This window comes from Silurus aristotelis, assembly GCF_946808225.1.
Source record: "Silurus aristotelis genome assembly, chromosome: 17".
Taxonomy (NCBI): domain Eukaryota; kingdom Metazoa; phylum Chordata; class Actinopteri; order Siluriformes; family Siluridae; genus Silurus; species Silurus aristotelis.
Genome location: NC_139590.1, coordinates 2,826,736 through 2,847,289, shown reverse-complemented (window position 1 = coordinate 2,847,289; position 20,554 = coordinate 2,826,736). Strand labels below are relative to the sequence as shown.

Genomic DNA, 20,554 nt, shown 5'->3' with positions numbered 1-20,554 from the left:
AGAGGACAGTAAATCTGAACTGCTACACAAGCTGCACATTGATACTCTAAATATATCCAAGTTTCATTTCTATAGTTTTGTCCCTTGTGAAGATACTAAAATGGGTGCAAAAGATGTGAAGGGTATCTAATTTCTGTGATATATATATATATATATCCTCACTAATATGCAATTGAATTGGTAGTTTATTTGAGACAGTTGTCATATGTCCCCACAATGCTGCAAAAAGCTGATTACTTCATGCAGTAGGCATCTCCAAGCTATGGGCAAAAGCTTTGTTCAGTATTCAACAAACATAAAGGTTAAATAATAAAATTAACTTGGCTGATAACTATATTGTTGTAGATGTTTCACTAGACTGGCCATCAGGAAGTAGTTAATAATTACTAGACCACAGAGATGTTTATATCCCTAATCTGATAAGAAGGTATTGATTTTTGGAAATGTTTCTGTTTTTTTCAGCTTCTGTTTTTCTCTCTTTGTTACTGTACATAATTTTTTGGCTACGTTCCTGTTTTACTACGTATCAAAGATATCAGCAACTTTTACTCTTCACTCAATGACATTTATGATTTAATACATAAACCTTTTACTCCACTGCCCCGACTTACATCTCATTGGAATAAATTCCACAAAATTTGAGAAGCAGCTTTTGTTGAAATGGAATAAACCTGAAACTGAGGTGCATCACATCACAGTCAGTGCTGATTATTTGGTTTTATTTTAATTTTATTTGTCCACTGAATACTAATGGTTCTTCAATTTTGTGACATGATATTGGTTTTTTATTAGTTAATTGAAGATCTTTTTGAAAGGTCACTTTACTGCTTGTTTGTACAATTTGAGTTGTATTTTAGGAAATAAAACTTAGCAAATCAGCTGTTTTTTACTTTTCACTAACGTGTGTCTCTGTGATGAGGACTGGTGCATCTTTGAGCCCACGTTCAATACGAGTCAAATACTCGAGTACTGTTCAAATCAGAAACTCAAAGATTTTACTCATATTGAAATTGGTGACTTTTAACAAACAAACAAACATGAAATGCTTATTTACAAAAATAGAACGAGTCTCAAGTGTCACGGCTAGAACACAGCTGGAACAACATTTTGAACCACTGACCTCTGGTTGGCTGAGCACCAGGCCTTCGAGACCAAAAAGCATTTTTTTTTCTCCAATCAATCCACACTTACATGCAGTCAAACCAGTAACCAAACTGCTGTGCAATAGTTATGAATCATTGAGGTGAAATATTTACACACATACTATATATATATATATATTCTGTTTCTATGTATTATTTATTACATTTTCTATTCACTACTTTCCACTTGCACATACATGTATATAAGATCTGTACATTTTCTTCGTCCCTTTTGTATAAATCGTTTTTTTCCTTCATTTATTTACTGTACCTAGAAGATTCTGTCACCAAGAGAAATTCCTTGTGTTTCCGAGCAATAAAACCCTTTCTGATTCTACTGGACAGTTTACACTTTTCAGACTCTCTGTAACATTCCAAGACTCTTGACATGCATTTTATATCTAATCAATGCACCATATTTACATTTACAGCATTTAGAAGATGCCCTTAGACCTGCAACTCAGCAGCTGATTGTAAAGTGTCTTGCTCAAAATGCCCACCAGTGGTAGCTTGGTGGTGATGGGATTTGACCTCCTGATCCTCTATTTAAAAGTTCAAGGTCTTGACCATGAGCTACCGTTTCCCCATAGCTTCACATTAGTTAATCTAGTAACTACATACATTCACAATGCTGTGTTCCTCCATATCTATACCCAGGAGTTAAAAAGCAGTTACTGCTATACAGTTTGTCTTGTTGTGGTTTGTTTCAGCGTCTGTTTTCGCTTCTTTCACTTTGCTGACTTTTAATATACTTTGTTTAAGATGGTTGTAAAACCGCTCCAAGTCCTGACTATCTTCTGGCCAACAGAGATACCTCCTGGTCTGGAAGTAGGTTCTGACAATTTCGTATTTCATCAGTCTGTAACGTGGGATGTCGTCCACAAGAAGCACCAGTAAAACATCCTGGACCTCTTCTAGCATCTTTGTCTGCGCCAAACTGAAGGCCTCCAAACACCAGCCATCTTTAAGGAACTCTCTGGACAGGATGCACAATGTTTTCTTACTCTTCCAGATTGCGTTGCGCATGTTGGAGAACTTATCTTCTCCTGGTATAAAGTCCCGCGCTTCGAAGCAACAATGTAATTCGTTTTGATCTGAGAACTGGGTGTCTAGCTTTTCCAACAAGGCCTTTATCACCCATTTAATGTCTTTAGAACTGAAGCATAAGTAGACGTCATACATGAAGCCGTCGTCAGCTGGAAGATTTTGGCCTCCCTTTTTGAATTTGACAGTGAACTTCTTATAAATCTTGAAGCAGTAGCCACGCAGCCGGACGAAAATAACAGCCCCTGTGGAGATTAGTATAATAAGTACGGTCCAACAGATGAAAAGCACTAGCCTCAGTTCCTCGATGATCTTCTCATCCTCTTCATCCTCGCAAAGTTGAACATGCAGGAGAGGTTTCCCTCGTCGATCTTCTGGGAACTCGCACGTGAGTTCCTCGATAGTGGAATCCATTTGCACATCTGGATGATTCAACCATGTCTGTAAATCTGCCAGGCCGCAATCGCACAGAAACTGATTCCCACGCAAGCTGATGGTGGTCAGGGTGCTGAAGGCTTGTGGATCAACAGAACCGAGATGATTTGAAGCAAGGTTGAGTGTCCTCAGACTGTTGGGAAATATGCCGTTAGGTATGTAGGTGAGAGCGTTAACGGATAAATCTAAAAAATGCAAAGAGGTGAGGCCTTTGAAAATGTTCTCCGGAAGAGACCGCATGTAATTAATATGAAGGTAAAGCATCTGCAACTGGTGAAGGTGGTCAAACATGTCCAGACACTGTCCTTGTAACCAGAATTTATGCAAGCCGGTTATATGGAGGTCAAGAAATTTTACATTGTTTAAAGGTGACACTGAATATTTCTGATTAAGTGTACACCATGAAAACATGTTGCCTCCAAGAAATATTATTTCAATATTGGGGAATTCTACTAATATATTGTAGATGTTCTCAGCATTATCTAATTTGTTGTACCTCAGATCAATGGTTGTGATGTTTCTTGTTTGGATTTGAAAATTAAATGTAGATGTAATTTTGTTATTGTCTAAGTACAGTATTTGAAGTGATGGCAGGTTTCCTATTGTGTAAAGAGATTCTAAAGAGTTTTCAGAGAGAAACAGGTTAACTAGATTGTTCAGTCCTTGAAATGACTCAAACATTAGTATCTTTATGTTATTATTAGATAAATCCAGTGTCTCGAGATTTCGTAAATGTTTAAAAGTTTCTGAATGAATTTTATCCAAAAGGTTATTGGACAGATTGAGAAATCTTAAATTGTCCAGTCTATTAAAAGCATCTCTTTCAATCTGGTTGATTACATTATCAGCTAATGAGATTTCTATTAAATCTGGCATGTGACTGAATACTGAATTTTTAAGAACAAAAATGCTGCCATTGGACAGGTCCAGAGCCTTAATGCCGCTCTCAGCCAGATCCTTAAACGTATTCCTGTCTGGGTCTTTTGTATTGTTCTTACTGTAATTCAGGATCAGATAGTGAATTCTGGTTCCTCTGATTGCTTTGAAGAACAGCCCAGTTATGTCAACATTGAAGCTGTTTAGAGACAAATCAAGCACCTCAATAGACATGTTCTTGAACGGGTTTCCACATTTACTCCACGAGTCCCAATATGGATTCATATCAAACATTTTGATATCACTCAATTTGAACAGAGTGAATTGTTTTCCTTGGAAATGGAACAGATCTTCTTCACAAAAACTGTTAATCCAGTTATTAGAAATGTCCACAGTGTGTAATTTGCTCATGTTGGCAAAGAAAGAAGCGGGACGGATTCGACGTATATTATTTCCAGGGAGTAAAAGTTCCTCCAAAGACACCAGAGGTCTCAGATAGTCTCCTGAAAGAATAGAGTCTTTTAACTTGCACTTTGAAAGAATGAGAATCTGAAGGTTGAATAAGCCATTAAATGCTCCCGGTTTCACTTGTAGGTCCGTGTTGTACGCCAGATTTAGTTCTGTCAGATTGGACAGTCCACTAAAGGCACTCTTCCTCAAGATAAGTTTGACTTCCTGTTGTTGAATGTTAAGGATTTGTAGCGCTTCCAAACCTTCAAATGATTTCTCATGGATTTCACCGATGTAATTTAAACTCAGATCCAAATCAGTTATATTGGGAGGCAAAGCTGGAACCTCGTGCAGGTTTCTCAGGACACAGAAGGCTTTGTTTTCTTTAATGGTGCATTTTGAGGTAGATTCTGCCAGCAGAATACAGATCCAAAGTAGCACAGGGGGCAAAATAAAACTGGATCCGCTTGCCATGCTGAGACCCCTGCAAACAAAGAAAGAAGTTTTCAATTATATGTGCAAAATGCACTTACTTCAGGTATCTTTATGACTGTTGATTTATATACTGATTTTCACATGAACTACAGAGATTAGCCTCTCGATTTACCCAACCCCCCTTCATCTCGGATGTGTCCTCTCTCTACACAGGTAGAACCTTCCATGTCCATCAAGACCTCCTCGTAGATGGTCTGACAGTGTGACTGGAATGCCGCACATTTCCTAATGGAAACGGGAACGCTGATTCTGGGATTCCTGATGTGCTGCAGGCCTCCACGGATCAAGCAGGAACATATGGCATGTCAGCATACAAGGGAGTTTAAATCAGGCTTTGGTGGACTCTTGAGTTGTACTCAAAGCCTGATCAGTGAAGGTCTGTTGGGGTTACCATGCATAAAGAGGAGTCCTCACTTTACCCATTCACTAATTCTTGGGGCACATTGGGCAGGTTTTCTGGCATTTGGAATGTGGACAGTGTTGGCAGGGGAGGTAGTGTTGGGTTCGCAAAACTCCACCCCTTCACCCTTGATTTTTCCTCAGGGATATTTTTTACTTTGGAGTAATATTAGTCTAATGAAACCCTGTAGCAAACCTATGACCAAGTACAAATTGGTACTTTTTGATTATTAAGGGTTTTATCAAGTGACAAAGGACAATCAAAATAAAGAAGAGATGACCCAGTTGTTGTTTCAGAAAAACCCTTTTTGTTAGTCCTTGGTAGATGCAATGTGATGCCCAAAAGCTATGCCTCTTCGCATGTAGTTTGGTGGAGCTTTTTCTGATGTTATCCCCAGAGTCAAGAGGATGCAAGGAATTGGAAAAGGGGAATTGAGCGATAGTTGTTTGCTTTTCAAAAGGTCCTTTCAAGCCTCCACCAGGTTTTCCCCTTTCTAATTATTTTATGGGTGCAAGCCTCATCGGATAATAAGCCAGGTGCACACTGTGTGATTTTGACTATGATTTGGTCCTCTGAGACAATTTTAACAATTCTAAAAGATTCCAAAAATCCTAGGCTTAAATTTGTAGTCTTTGATCGGTGGTTTGTTTACTGACAGCTGATTTAAGGCTGTTGCAATCATTTCCTTCATCCGATGAAATTCTGGCAATGTCCAAAGATTTCAGACTCTTTCTTGCAATGTGATTCTCCAACGACCGCGGTCAAACCAAGAACCAACAAGAGCGCTGAACCCGATGACGCGATTAGCACAACAACTTCAAACCACCTCAGGGAAAATGAGACAGGTGATCAGGACAGCAAGAAGAGAAACCTATTGAGTAATAGAGTGTGTCACAGATTGAGGACATGCCTGAATGTGTCACGGATTGAGGACGTAAAACTTCGGACGAGTCTTTTTCTTGCATGTGTCAGTTTTACAGTGTAACCCAGACAATATGGTTGCACAAGCCAGTACACTCTTAGTGTCCCGGTCCCAAGCCAAATAGGGAGGGTTGCGTTAGGAAGGGCATTCAGCATAAACATGTGCCAAATCAAATATGCGGATCACGAATCAGAAATTCAATAACGGATCGGTCGAGGCCCGGGTTACCAACGACCACCACAGGTATCGTTAGCCAACAGGGTACCGGTGAAATTTGGGCTACTGTTGGCCGAAGGAGGAGAAGGAGAGGAGAGAGACGTCTACAGAGGCAGCAGGGAAAGGAGAAGTGGAGGAGAGTGGAGGTTCGGGTTGGTACTTTAAATGTTGGTACTATGACTGGTAAAGGGAGAGAGGGAGCTGATATGATGGAGCGGAGAAAGGTAGATATGTTGTGTGTTCAGGAGACCAAATGGAAAGGGAGTAAGTCCAGGAGCATTGGAGGTGTTCCTCATGGAGGAGCTGTAGGAAAAGTTGGACACTAAGGAAGAAGAAAAGGATTTGTAAAGTTTGGTCAGGCAGAGGAACCGAGCTGGTAGGGATGTGCTGCAAGTTAGAGCAATAAATGTGTTGACTAGTGAGGAGAGTGTGTTGAGGAGATGGAGGGAGTATTTTGAGCAGCTGATGAATGAGGAAAATAAGAGAGAGAGAAGGTTGGATGGTGTGGAGATGGTGAAGCAGGAAGTGGGTAGGATTAGTAAGGAGGAAGTCTGTTTTACAATGTGACATTGGGGTTCATGTTTGTACAGTGTTCTTCACAGAGCCCTGACCTTCTCAACCCCAATGAACACCTTTAGGTTGAATTGAAATACTAATGGAACCCCAGGTCTTTTTATTCAACATCAGTACCTAACCCCACTAACGTTTTGCATGTAGGAAATAAACACAAATGCCCATAAACATGCCCTAAAATCTAAATGAAAGCTATTCCACATTTCCCTTAATGCTTTTTATAATCTACAGTACTGTTCTTGAAAGATGTTTACCAAGTTAGGCCAGGTGACCACAAACCACAAGGTCCACAAACTTTTGGCCATATTGGGGAGGTCTATTCCTCTTGAACTCATTTAGTAACGTAAGATTCTACTATGATCATATGAAATGTAGAAGAAAACATGACAGGACATCCTGTTATTTGGCAAAAATAAAATTAAACCACATTTCAATCGTTAAAACACGTCCATAAAACACTTCAGTTCTTTTTATTACTTTATGTTATAGCCATCTTTCTTTCACCAGCTTATCTCTTTTCTCTCGTTTGGGCTTTGCCTCAACAAGAAAAATGCAACAAAAGGCCACAGAGCAAAAGCTTTATCTCTGACTGTTGCAAAGCACAGACTCTGATGAAATCTTTAAGGAATGTAAAACATAAAACTGAATCTTTTTTCATAGATCACATGGAACACGGCATCTTACATACGTGTCCCTGTGAATGCGCTTTTATGGGATACTTAACAAATTTCTCCTGGATAGGATATCGCCAATCCAATCCAGCATGCACACCATCTTGGGGGCAAATTTCTCATAGACATCTATTGATGTGTGCAAAGAAAACAAATCAAGACACAAGACAAACATGTGATGAAGAAGAAGAGGAATAAATCCGAGCTCAGGATTGAAATTGTAACTTTGAGTGAGCAAGTTAGCTACTCCACAGTGTTTCTCCTAGTGGTAGGCGTTCCTACACATTCAGCATTCCGATTTTGACCGCAAACCGGTAGATGGACACACGCTCTGCTGTCTTCACTACCACTGTTTGTCGCTCCATTCGCAACACCAAGCCAATAAATTTGAGTAAAGGGACGCTTTTCTGAAGTTTGTCAACTCGCTCGGACACGCCCACAAAGGTTTACAAAGGACAAATATAGTTTTTCCAGGTCTTATACAACTTAATACATTATGTTTGATTGTAAGCCTATTTCTAAAGGTTTATTTGAGTATGAAAACTAAACTCAGGAGATGAAATTATCTTGGATAATCAGGATTGGAAACAAATATAAAAAAAAAATACTATTTTTATAAATCAGAAACGACCCTAAAAAAAAAAAGCAAAGCCCTTTCTTTGAAATCCACGCTTAATAGCGCATGCGCAAAACGCACCCATTGCAACACTTTCTTACAACTTATCTCCCGTTAAAGAATTCACGTGGGTTCGCCGTGAAGAAATAGCGGTTCAATTTAGACGTGAGAGTAAACAAGCGCAGATCTGATGGACGTGGACTTACCGTTTCTGTTTTCCTCTTCAGCTCTCTCTGGGATTGAATCCTGATCAAGGTGCAAGAGAAATCACCCCCCCCCGCAAATTTCCCGGTTGGTTTCGGTAAACACTCGGTACGTGTAGGAGTGAAAACTTGGGAATGCCGTGGGAATTCCCTGTCCGCGCTCGCACTCGCGCTCGCGCCAGACGGAAATGCGCGTGTTTGGGCGCAGAAGACGTTCACGTCCGCTCCGAGCTTCTCCTCTTTGCTCTTCACGTTCTCATGTTTACACGGGTTTCGCAACGCCCTGCTATGCAGGATATGACCGAAAACCAACTCAACTATTAGATCCGAATGGAAAAAAATCGATTTTATTCAACGTATTTAATACGCAGTGAAATCAGAGCGCCTGAAACTGGAACATTTAAAAGCAAGATTGTGACGCAATAGAAATAATGACTCGAAGTGCATGAATCATTTCATAAACGCAGTCTGAATTGGACATCATTATTACATAACAAGGGCCTTGCTCAAGGGCCCCACAGTGGTAACTTTGGTTGTGGTGGGATTTAAAGTCCACCATCCTAACCAGTGAGATACACAGATCCTTTCAGGATTGTAGGATTACACATAACAGGGGTCACCAACATGGGGCACCAGGTCGCCCTCAAGGACCACACGAGTCGCCCGTGGGCCTATTTTTTTAAAAAACGTCTTACCATAGCGCCACTTACCAGTGAGCTGCATCTAATTTCTTTTGTTGCTTTTGTAAATCACACTTTGGTGTGAATTTGAAAATGACAATATTAAAATATAGATGACTAGATATAAATATCAACAATTATTAATAATAACAAATAATTAAAGGTAAATTGGGCACATTTGTTATTTCAGGACTTGCGTGTTATTTCGACTTGTGTGTATCAATCTGGTAGCCCTTTACATTAACTAGTACCCAAGAAGTCGCTCTTTTCGTTTCAAAAGGATGGTGACCCCCTGGAACATTATATTTCAAACCAGGTACCAGGTACGGTACAGGGTGACCTCGTTCGCATTCTTTTCTCCTGTTATGTGAACTCATCATGCTGAGAATTCTTTCCTAACAACAACAACAAAAAAACTTTTCCAGGTATAAGTTTCAGGTTTTCTATTCTAGAAATGAAATCGAATAAAAGGATCTGGTTTTGTTGACTCTGGATTTCAAAATCTGTTCAACCATACCTTCAAATTAGTTATTGGGACACCAGACTTTTCCAGCCATATGTAGTTATTTTCCAAGATCTTTACACAAAGTTGAAGGCACACACTAGTACAGGATTTCTTTGGATTCATGATCTAGGAATTCATAGCATGAAATTTTCCCTTTACTTCAATTAGGAGACCCAAAACCTGTTCCAGCATGACAGTTCACCTGTCCAACCTGGAGCTCCACCCACCAGTTAATAATGCTGGTGAGCTTTGATTAACCAGAGGCTTTTCTTTAGTTTTTTCTAACATTAATGAATCTGTGAAGCACAGGTTTAGAGCTCAATGAAGATATGCCTTACATGGTTTGGAGTGGAAGATCTTCTGCTGTGAAGTTCTGACCTCAACCCTACTGAACATCTTTGGGATGAACAGGATTGCTGACTGCACCCCAGGTCTCCTCACCTTACCTACATCAGTACCCGACCTTACTTAAACCCTTGTTACTGAATGAGTACAAATCTCCACAAAATCTAATGGAACATCTTCCCAGAAGAGTGGAGTTTTTAAATAAAAAAACAAAACAAAGACCTACATTTTAAGTAAAGGGAAGTTGGGTTGAACCTAATAGTATCACTCATTTAGCAGGTTCTGTCCAATGTGGTGCTTTGCCCAGCATTAGGGATCTGCTCAAACTGGTATTACTTTTCTTATTGGATTCTTCTTAACCTAGGATGGAACCATATTACCATAATTAGGATTTGGCCATCTAAATGCGTATGCCCATTCCACTGATGTTTTGTCAAGTAGGAGGTCTTTGCACAACATGGTGTTTTGACTGATATAAGTAGGAGGTTTTTGGCCAGCAGGAAGCTGCTTCTTATCCTCGAGGAGCTTTCTGATCAGCATGAGAATTTTGTGCCCAGCAGAGGACTTCTGCCCAACACAAGAATTCACCAACCATGTTGAGCAGCAGGTCTGAAACATCCGTTTTATCTTGTATTATTGTAAAATGCATCTTTTATAGATTTCATGATTATGATTTACACTTATAAACATCAATATCACCTTTATACAGTAGGTAAAATGTGCCTCATGAGAAGAGCACAGCACCCTGGTCAACCTGGGTAGAGCTATTATCACACCTAGTGGTCAAAATGGGGAACTACAACAAGTCTAACAGCATCCCACAGGAGCAATAATCGATTTTTCCTTTACTTATTCTATAAATATTGAAATTGTTGTTGTCTAATGGAATTGAGGTACTGTAAAATTAATTACACAGGAGCCTGTAGCATTAGTCGAGTGATCATTCAGTTTAAGGCTAATAACGATTACTAATGTGTTATTGTTTAAAAAAAAATAAAATAAAATATATCATATTTATTATAATTTATAATTGTTATTACACACGTGATGTCCTAATTGTTTCTCCATATATATATATATATATATATATGCAATTTTATGTTTCTTTCTCAATTGTATTGTATTGGCAGATATTGGGCTTTGCCATAAGCAGGGTCCTTCTGCCCAGCCTGGGGCTCCACCCATCCAGGAGCTCTCAAAGCTCATTATTGAGCTTTGGCTGATCAGATGCGTTTCTTTTTTAATGGTTTAATGTAGATAAAACCTTCAGTATTTCTATAAGTAATATATCTGTGAATCATAGGTCTAAATGTGATTGTTGTGATAAGATATTGTTTCTATAGTAACAGTTTATGAAATGTAATTGTATGGATTATTTATTTGTACCTAATCCATCATTTTTTCTGCAAAAGAGAAACAGTCTGTGAACAGGATAGACTATATAGTAGGTTCTACAAGAGTCTTCAGCTTTGTCGTGTTTATTGTCACCATTACGTCATATGTAATAATCATATTAGTAGTGATGAACTTATTTATAAACAGGTTTTTTACATGGCACTACGTGATTTATGGTGTGTTGCAGATGCTCTTATTCAGACGGACAAACAATTATCACAATTATACAACTAAGGAATTGTAGGGAAGTGGTGTCGTCTCTGAGCAGATACATCACGGGTGGATTCTTTGTTTCAGTCGGTTCCCAATGTAACACTTTTAAACTTTTAATGAAATAAAATGAAATAGACCTCAAAAGCCAATGACAGATCTTCAGTCTCGGATGAGTAAAAGCAAAAACTTTATTGCAGTCACGTTCTAATGAGCCCATAGAAGGTGGTCACTTCATTACATCACAATGATCAATCGCACACACACCTTACACACACTCATATTTATACCCCGGAGACACATACCTTTGTTTATTTCTAATTTCTTTATCTTAGCGAATTCCCCCTATCCTCTTATCTTCGAACCTTGGTTCTCCACCAGTTCCTGTGATTCCATATTTGGGTTTCCTGTTCAACTCCATTTCCCTTATTTCCGGCCTTTTCTCTAATTTTTTTTAAATATATGTGTATAAAACCTTCACTCCCTCTGGTACAACCAGGCACTGCTTCATCCTGTTCTCAGCCTTTCATGCGTGAACAACCATTTTGCAGCCCATTTTATCTTCCTGCATCTGCAATGTGTAAGTGTTCTGCTTTTCTTCTCTTTTTTAAAATGCTGTTTGCAATCCTACTTTCATTGAATCAAGCGATATTCTCTCACTTAGATTGATTCTGCTTATTTATGTTAGTATCATACTTCATTCGTACTTTCTGAACGGACTGTTACAGGGTGTTGAGCTTCACAGAGATAGCGTTTATAAGCTTGTTACTTTTGTCGCTACCTGTACATATTAATTTGATGTTTTAGTAATTGCGATTTTACCTTTTTACATCGTATCTCTGTTGGTTTCCTTTATTCAGCTCCATCTCGCAGACGTTCTGGGACAGCTCTTATGATCGTTCTCCGCAGTATCGTCCATTTCAACTCTCGCCACTGAGGTCGCTCGATTTATTGAACACCTCTCTATTCCAGAGAACCCCTGTCTGCCTCCTTGCATCATTTCACACAAACATATAATGAAGACTTTGATGACGAATCCCGCATTTCATTGCAACAAACCAACCATCTTCTCCTTACCCTTCATGTTGGTTTCCTACTAATTATTCTCCTACTTCTCCAGTTCTGTCACCTGTTTATTATCCTCCTATAACTTCATCTGAATCTGACTCTGATCGCTCATCCATGTGTTCTGCAGCAGCTGAGGCCCACAAGCTCTTTCTTCCCAATAAACATGCTTAAGTCTGCCTTATACATTGTTGTTTTTTTCTGTCTCTCCAACACAATCATAACACCAGTCAGAACATCAGTATCTGATTATTATTATTTTAATTATACTTGGAGTAAATAGGTTACATGAGATTAGCATATTGGCTGAATAGGTTAAATCAGGCTACTTCTATTGTATCTAATGCATTCTAAACTAATTATTAGGTCAATTTGTTGGATTAATATTGGTTTGATTAAAACACACACTAGATAAGGGTTGATTAGAATATTTTTCTCGAGAGTGGTATCTCAGTGGTTAAGGCATTGGACATTGGTTTGGAAAGTCATGAGTTCAAATCCCAGCACCATCAAACTACAGAGGTAAAAGTGTAGTTATAGATAGTTCAAAGTCACCAATTCCAATATGACTTGAGTAAAAGTATTAGAGTATCTGATTTAAACAGTACTTGAGTATTTGACTCGTCTTGAACGTAAGTTTAAAGATGCGCTCGTCAGTTCTGGATAACGCCGGCTGACAAGCGGCGTAAATGTAAGCAATTGGCTCTGTACATGTACTCTACCTTGCACAATGACAAAGTTGAATCTAATCTAATCTAATCTTAAAGGCTTTACTCTCAGGCCTAGGATTTTAACTCATGATCTGTTGATCAAAATCCAAAATCGCTACCATGTCCCATTGATTACATTCGAATGATTTCATTAATAAGAAATAAACCTTCACAGATCCTCTCATGCTTTTCACTACATTTTGTTCCTGCACAATGCGGCATGCAGGAGAGACTTCCCTCGCTGCTGTTTGGGATACTCGCACCTCAGTTCCTCAGGAGGGCTTAACAGCTTCACATTTGTCTGACTTAACCATCTCTGGAAGACCCTCAAGCTGCAGTCGCAAAGAAAACGGTTTCCAGACAACTCTAATGTGGTCAGGCTGCTGAAGGCTTTTGGATCGACAGACCCGAGATGATTGCGAGCAAGCTTGAGTGTCCTCAGACTTTTCGGGAACACGTTAGGGTTAGATATGTAGGTGATAGAGTTGAAGGATAAATCTAAAGTGTGCAACGAAGTGAGTCCCTTGAAAATGTCTTTGGGAAGAGAACGAATTGAGTTATACTGAAGGTAAAGCATCTGCAGCTGGTGAAGGTGGTCAAACATGTCCAGACACCGTCCTTGTACCCAGAGATCTTGTAAGCCGGTTATATGGAGGTCAAGAAATTGTACATTGTTTAAAGGTGACACTGAATATTTCTGATTAAGTGTACACCATGAAAACATGTTGCCTCCAAGAGATATTTTTTCAATTTTGGGGAATTCTACTAAGATGGTGTAGACGCTCTCAGCATTATCTAATCTGTTGTACCTCAGATCAATGGTTGTGACATTTCTTGTTTGGCTCGGGAGACCGTACAATGATGTAATTTTGTTATTGTCCAAGAAGAGCGTTTTGAGTTGTGGAAGGTTTGCTAGTGTGTGTACATGTTGTAAGGAATTTTCAGAGAGAAAAAGGTGAACCAAACTGGTCAGTCCTTGAAATGACTCTCGCATAAGCATCCTTATATTATTATTAGATAAATCCAGTGTCTCGAGATTTCGTAAATGATTAAAAGTTTCTGAATGAATTTTATCCAAAAGGTTATTGGACAGATTGAGAAATCTTAAATTGTCCAGTCCATTAAAAGCATCTCTTTCAATCTGGTTGATTACATTATCAGCTAATGAGATTTCCTCCAGATCTGGCATGTGACTGAATACTGAATTTTTAAGAGCATAAATTCTGGCTTTGGACAGGTCCAGAGTCTTAATGCCGCTCTCAGCCAGATCCTTAAACGTATTCCTGTCTGGGTCTTTCATGTTGTTGTACCAAACTCCCTTTCCCATGCTGCCGCTGGAATTAAGGTTCAGATGGTGAATTCTGGTTCCTCTGATTGCTTTAAAGAACAGCACTGTTATGTCAACACTGAAGCTGTTTAGAGACAAATCAAGCACCTCAATAGACATGTTCTTGAACGGGTTTCCACATTTACTCCACGAGTCCCAATATGGCTTCATATCAGACATTTTGATATCACTCAATTTGAACAGAGTGAATTGTTTTCCTTGGAAATGGAACAGATCTTCTTCACAAAAACTGTTAATCCAGTTATTAGAAATGTCCACAGTGTGTAATTTGCTCATGTTGGCAAAGAAAGAAGCGGGACGGATTCGACGTATATTATTTCCAGAGAGTAAAAGTTCCTCCAAAGACACCAGAGGTCTCAGATAGTCTCCTGAAAGAATAGAGTCTTGTAACTTGCACTCTGAAAGAATGAGAATCTGAAGGTTCAATAAGCCATTAAATGCTCCCGGATCCACCTGTAGGTCCGTGTTGTACGCCAGATTTAGTTCTGTCAGATTGGACAGTCCACTAAAGGCATTCTTTTTCAAGGTAAGTTTGACTTCCTGTTGCTGGATCTTAAGGATTTGTAGCGCTTCCAAACCATTTAATGATTTCTCATGGATTTCACCGATGTAATTTAAACTCAGATCCAAATCAGTTATATTGGGAGGCAAAGCTGGAACCTCGTGCAGGTTTCTCAGGAGACAGAAGGCTTTGTTTTCTTTAATGGTGCATTTTGAGTCTGCCAGCAGAATACAGATCCAAAGTAGCACAGGGGGCAAAATAAAACTGGATCCACTTGCCATGCTGAGACCCCTGTAAACAAACAGAGAAAAATTATAACATAAAGTACATTGATTTCAGGTTGTATTAAGAACAATGACATGTCCATTACAGGACATTGCTCTTTTACACTGATGTGCATTTTCTTTTGAATCCTGTTCTCATGACTTTATCTTTTTGCCGAAGTTGTTGCTTTTCCCACTCTAAAAAGCTGTGTTCTTGTGCAAAAACTCTTTAGGATTGTGAATTCTTAATTAGGTTTTTGTGATCAATATCAATAATCCTAACACATTAATTATTCATTAAAGAGAAAAATACTGGCTTCTGATTGGCTGGCGGGGAATCCAGCTACCTTTAATATAAACCTGTCTCTTTGTGTACGTCTGTGGGATTCAAAGCTGTAAATAATATTCAGGTTCACTATATGGACAAAAGATTATAGACACCTGACCACACCTCCAATAGATTAAACCACATGAGTGTTAGTAAAGTCAGGTACTGAGGATGGTGAGGTGAGGAGGCCTGTGGGTGCAGTCAGGGTGTAAAATTCTATACCAAATGTGTTCAATAGGGTTCAGAAAGATCTTTTATTCCAGACCACGTAAAGCAGATCTTCATTGAGCTGGCTTCGTGCACAGGGGCATTATCAGGTATTAGTTCAAGTAAAGGGAAGATTTCCAGCATCCAAAAATATTCACTACAAGTACAGTATGTGCCTCCATCATTGTGATTACAGTTTGGTGAAGAACCACAAGTGGCTGTAAAAGTACACTATATTGCCAAAGGTTTGCAGACACCTGACCTTTCCTGCCATTTGTGGTTCTTCTTCAAACTGTTACCACCAATCTGGAGGCACACAAAACTGATCGGATCATTTTAGTGACTCGCTTCTTTGAATCTTTTGAGTCATTTAATTCATTAAAGTTCTTTGATCAGAAATAAATTGTGTAAAATGTTACATTTCCAATCAGCAGATTCACCAAACACGTCTACATACACCAACTTCGACTATAGTTCTAATAATGAAAATATGACGATGAAGGTAAGGAGAAATGATGATAAGCAGAATGAGGAGCTTCACCTCTCAAATTTTCTTGTCCGTGACGTTACTTCTTTTGTCACGTGACTCCCATAATTATTGTGACAATAATGTCAAGATTCGAACCAAAAACACCCTGTTCACAAACGATTCGTTTATTTTGAACGAGTCTTTAATGTGACTCAAAGAGTGATTCGTTCATTTTCTACTGGACGTGCACGAGCAAAATCTCATGTTCGTTTTTTTTGTCAAGTGACTCTCATATACGCTATGCAGTTATATATACTGTACATATATAAATGATTGGAACTATATTCAAAGTCAGTGTGTGTGGACGTGTTGAGAGATCCGCTTATTAAAAATGTAACATTTAATTTTAATTCTGATTAAAGGAACGAAATGAACTAAACAACAAAAAAGATTCGTTTTAAAGATTCAAAGATCCAAGTTACTAAAATGATCCGATCTTTCCATCACTACTGTATAGGATTCGGTATAATATACATTTTGCGTTTACTTGAACTTGGAAACCCAAACCCAAAACTTGGAAACCACGGCAAATGTGCAAAGCGAGTTCCATGAAGATCTGGTTTACATTGTTTGGAGAGGAAGATCTTGAGTAGCCTGCAATAGACTAGAGACCTGCAATCCCGCAGGACGCAAACAAATAAACTTGTATGTATTTACTGCACAAAAACAACAATGGAAACTAAAATGAAATTAAACGATTTACAGGCATAATGTCTGAAGCACGAGACAGCGGAGAATCACTGATTGTTACCGATATAAGGAACACAACAAAACATTGTCCTGTTTTTTTTTTTATACAATTTCAGTTGAGGTTCTGTGTTCTGAAAAGTTCCTTGTTCATGTCCAGGTTCATTATTTACACAAAAAGTCAAATAACTCAAATAAAACGAAACTTTCCTTTTCTTTTTTATTCTTATTTAAAAGGGAAGAAAGTAAAACTAAAAACCCTTCTATACACCTTTGGGATGATTAAAACACTGACCACATCCCAGGCCTCCTTATCTTCTCACCTACATCAGTACCGGACTTTACTAACACCCTTGTTGCTACTGAACACAAATTTTCACGAGCACACTCCAAATCTAGTGGAACATCTTCCCAGAAGTGTAGAGAAAATTATAAGAGCGAATTTTGGACTAAATGTAGAATGCGATCCTCAAAAAGCATATACCATACTTAAGAAAGGTGTCCCAATACTTTTGCCAACACAACACCTGTACTGATTTTCTGCTTGTTCAGCCCTATAATCCAAACATAATCTAAACATACAAATCTAATCTACATTTTTGCATGACAAAGTATTTTGATTATTATTATTATTAAAAAGAATAATGTTAAGTAATGTTGAAAAAATGTATTGTGATTCTTACCGCAGATACCCTGGAAAAAATCCTGGAAAATGTCCTCTGTCTCTCTCTGTCTCTCTCTCTCACTCTCTCTCTTTCCTCTTAGAAGGGTTATGAGAAAACCCCTCCTGTTAAGGGTATTATATAGTCCTCATAAATGCAATCCTGGGAATTCCGATCAGGGACGTCAGTACATGTTTTCCTCATTTTTCTGCAGGACGTGTTTACATTGGTTTCAAAATCACCTGATGTTTCAGGGTCAAATCCTCCCAAAAAACAAAGCTTATATATATATATATATATATATGTATATTTTAGAAAATCTGTTCAGATGTTTATTAAATCAGAAAATTACAGTAAGTATCCCTTTATTAATGCTATTGTGTCATTTATGCGCATTTGTTTCTACATTTAAACTCAACCACATCCTGCATTAAAACAAATTCTTATTCACCGACACTACCTTAAGCAAGTAATGACGTTACAGCTGTGTCTCACGTCACATGATGTAACACGCAGGACTGTTTACAATGTCCCAATCTAGAGTTGCATATTGTAAAACACCCTTTGAACGTTTCTGATCTTTAGCTCCTTAGAACATAATCAGATAATCAGACGCTGCACTTTTGGGTTCTTTTTGCCAAAAGTATTGGGACACCCGTCTTTTCTACAGCTTCAGTAATGACTGGATATTTATCATGGCTGCACTTTCTTTTAAAGATGACTACATGACCTGTTTCCCTGCTTTCATTAAATTAATATTCACAACATGCTGGGATTCAATTTAGAATTCTGTATGTAACCTGATATAATGCTCACAGAAGACTTTTGATTGGTTTCTTTTGGTTTGCAGATGAAATAAACTGTTAAAACTGTCTGGATTTCAAGTCTGAATTATGTTAAAAAAAGACTCATACATTTAGTTTTAATTGGCTGCATGCACAGAGCAAACACTTACCTTCCGATACTCTACATTTTCCTCTTTTAATTCCAACCAATAGGAGATCGCAGAAAACAAACAAGTATATACCAATGCCACAAATATACCACCCCAATTTCAAAAAAACTGGAACACTGGGTAAAATGTATAGAAAACCAGAATGCAATGAAGCCCATAAGCCCATATTTTATTTACAATAGAACATAGAAGACATAGCAAATGTTCAAACTGAGAAAATGTAGCATTTTAGGGAAAAAATAAAATAAAAGAAATTGATGTCTAGTATACACCTGACCTAACACACAGTGGTGGGCACAAGACTGAATCAATCCACCTCTTAAAACCATCTATATGATGCCAAGGCTGTAGAAACCATTAATAATATAGAGGACAGAGTGCTGCATCCCAGACAGGAATCTCTGAATGTTGTTACTAAAGCAACATTGAAAGTAATACTTTCACTCTCCTTTCACTGTAGCCACAGCTGCACCACAGGCATACATCATCTCAGGCAGAAGCACCAATATCCATAAAATAGTTTGGACATGTTTAAAATTCAGAGGAGGGACATGGGGTATATCGGTAGAAGAATGCTGAGGATATAGCCGCAAGGAAGGAGGAAAAGAGGAAGACCAAGGAGGAGGTTTATGGATGTGGTGAGGGAAGACATGCAGGTAGTTGGTTTGAAAGAGGCAGATGTAGAGGACAGGGGGGAATGGAGACGGATGATCTGCTGTGGTGCCCTCTAATGGGAGAAGCCGAAATAAGAAGAAGAAGAAGAAGAAGAAGAAGAAGAAGAAGAAGAAGAAAATGACCCTGTGCATTTTTTCTGTGCATTACGGTTTTTCTGGGGATTTGAAATGAAGACAAATTGGGTTTTTGTCTGAAAACTGTTTTTTCCTCTCAATGTCCTTTTTTTTTTTTTTTTTAAGTCCATCTTGTAAATGTCCTTGTAGGCATATCTGCTATCAAATCAGTTTCTTCTCCGCTGTCAGCCGCTGTGGAATTAAATAAGAGCTATTAAATCCACATGAACATGTTTGAGCTTGTGCAGTTTGCTACAGATGCAGTTTGTGATCTCTGACTAGTCAAAGGACCAATCAAAGGACATGAAAACGACAGTGTTAATGAAGGCCTGCTAGACGGTTCCTGTGTTGACAACTTGAAATCTCTTTGGTTAAAGCAAGAGTTTCATTCTCATGTATTTGAAGCTACCAGGTGCTGAAATCCAATGGGATAGAATCTCCAGTGTATACAGACATTTCTTGCAGAAACGCAATCGAGAAAAACTCTACGAAATTAAGAGAATAGACTGTTCTTCTTTCTGCTACCATTAGGAGTCTTCATCCGTCTTCATACCCCCCTGTCCTCTACATCTGCCTCATTCAAAACCAAACATCTGCATGTCCTCTCTCACCACATCCATAAACCTCCTCTTTGGTCTTCCTCTTTTCCTCCTTCCAGGTGGCTCCATCCTCAGCATTCTCGTACCTATATACGGTATATATAATGATCCAAACCATCTCTCGCACCTTGTCTCCAAAACCCCTAACCCCTAACCCTAACCCTAACCCTCGTCAGTCCCAATGAAAATCTCAGCATCCCTAACTCTTCCACCTCCAACCATACAACATCGCAGGTCTCACCACTATCTTAGAAACTTCCTCTTTTACTCCTGCAGATACCCTTCTATATCAAATCCATCCTGCCACTCTTCTCAGTCCACTCCACCCTTCCTGCACTCTTTTCTTCACTTCTCTAAATGAAGGGAATAGACTATTGGGAATACTTTGATACATATTCATGGAAAAAATTTAAGTCAGTGATTCTGATCAGCAGAGAAGGCATTGCTGTCCCTTAAAGGATGTCACGTATACATCATTCTCAGCTCATATAGATCGTGGAGAGATTTCACACACACACACACACACACACACACACACACACACACACACACAACGTAGAAATGTGTGTAAAGAGAAACAAGTGTCAGTGATGATGATCAGAAGCAAAAAGTAGTCCTGAGTCAATGTTGCAGACTGTTGACATTAACTACAGTCCAATCCAAAATTTTTTGTGTGTGTTTAAATGTGTTGAATTGATGAATTGTGCAGATGAATCTTGAATGTCACTAATGA

At 38.7% G+C, this 20,554-nt stretch overlaps 1 protein-coding gene across 2 annotated transcripts; it reads right to left on the bottom strand.

Annotated features, from left to right (window-relative positions):
* Positions 1 to 1,280: 1,280 nt before the first annotated feature.
* On the bottom strand, positions 1,281 to 17,321 carry LOC310740298 (toll-like receptor 5). Of its 2 annotated transcripts, XM_083566867.1 has the most exons (3): positions 17,302 to 17,321; positions 13,319 to 15,094; positions 1,281 to 2,676 (listed from the first exon to the last, which is right to left on the bottom strand). In XM_083566867.1, the coding sequence occupies exons 2-3, from the start codon at positions 15,082 to 15,084 to the stop codon at positions 1,803 to 1,805; spliced, it is 2,640 nt and encodes an 879-aa protein (XP_083422993.1). In that variant the 5' UTR covers positions 15,085 to 15,094; positions 17,302 to 17,321; the 3' UTR covers positions 1,281 to 1,802. The 2 variants fall into 2 exon arrangements, with proteins under 2 accessions (XP_083422993.1, XP_083422992.1); XM_083566866.1 differs by lacking the exons at positions 13,319 to 15,094; positions 17,302 to 17,321 and adding an exon at positions 8,047 to 8,314 and having other exon boundaries at positions 1,281 to 4,431.
* Positions 17,322 to 20,554: the final 3,233 nt, after the last annotated feature.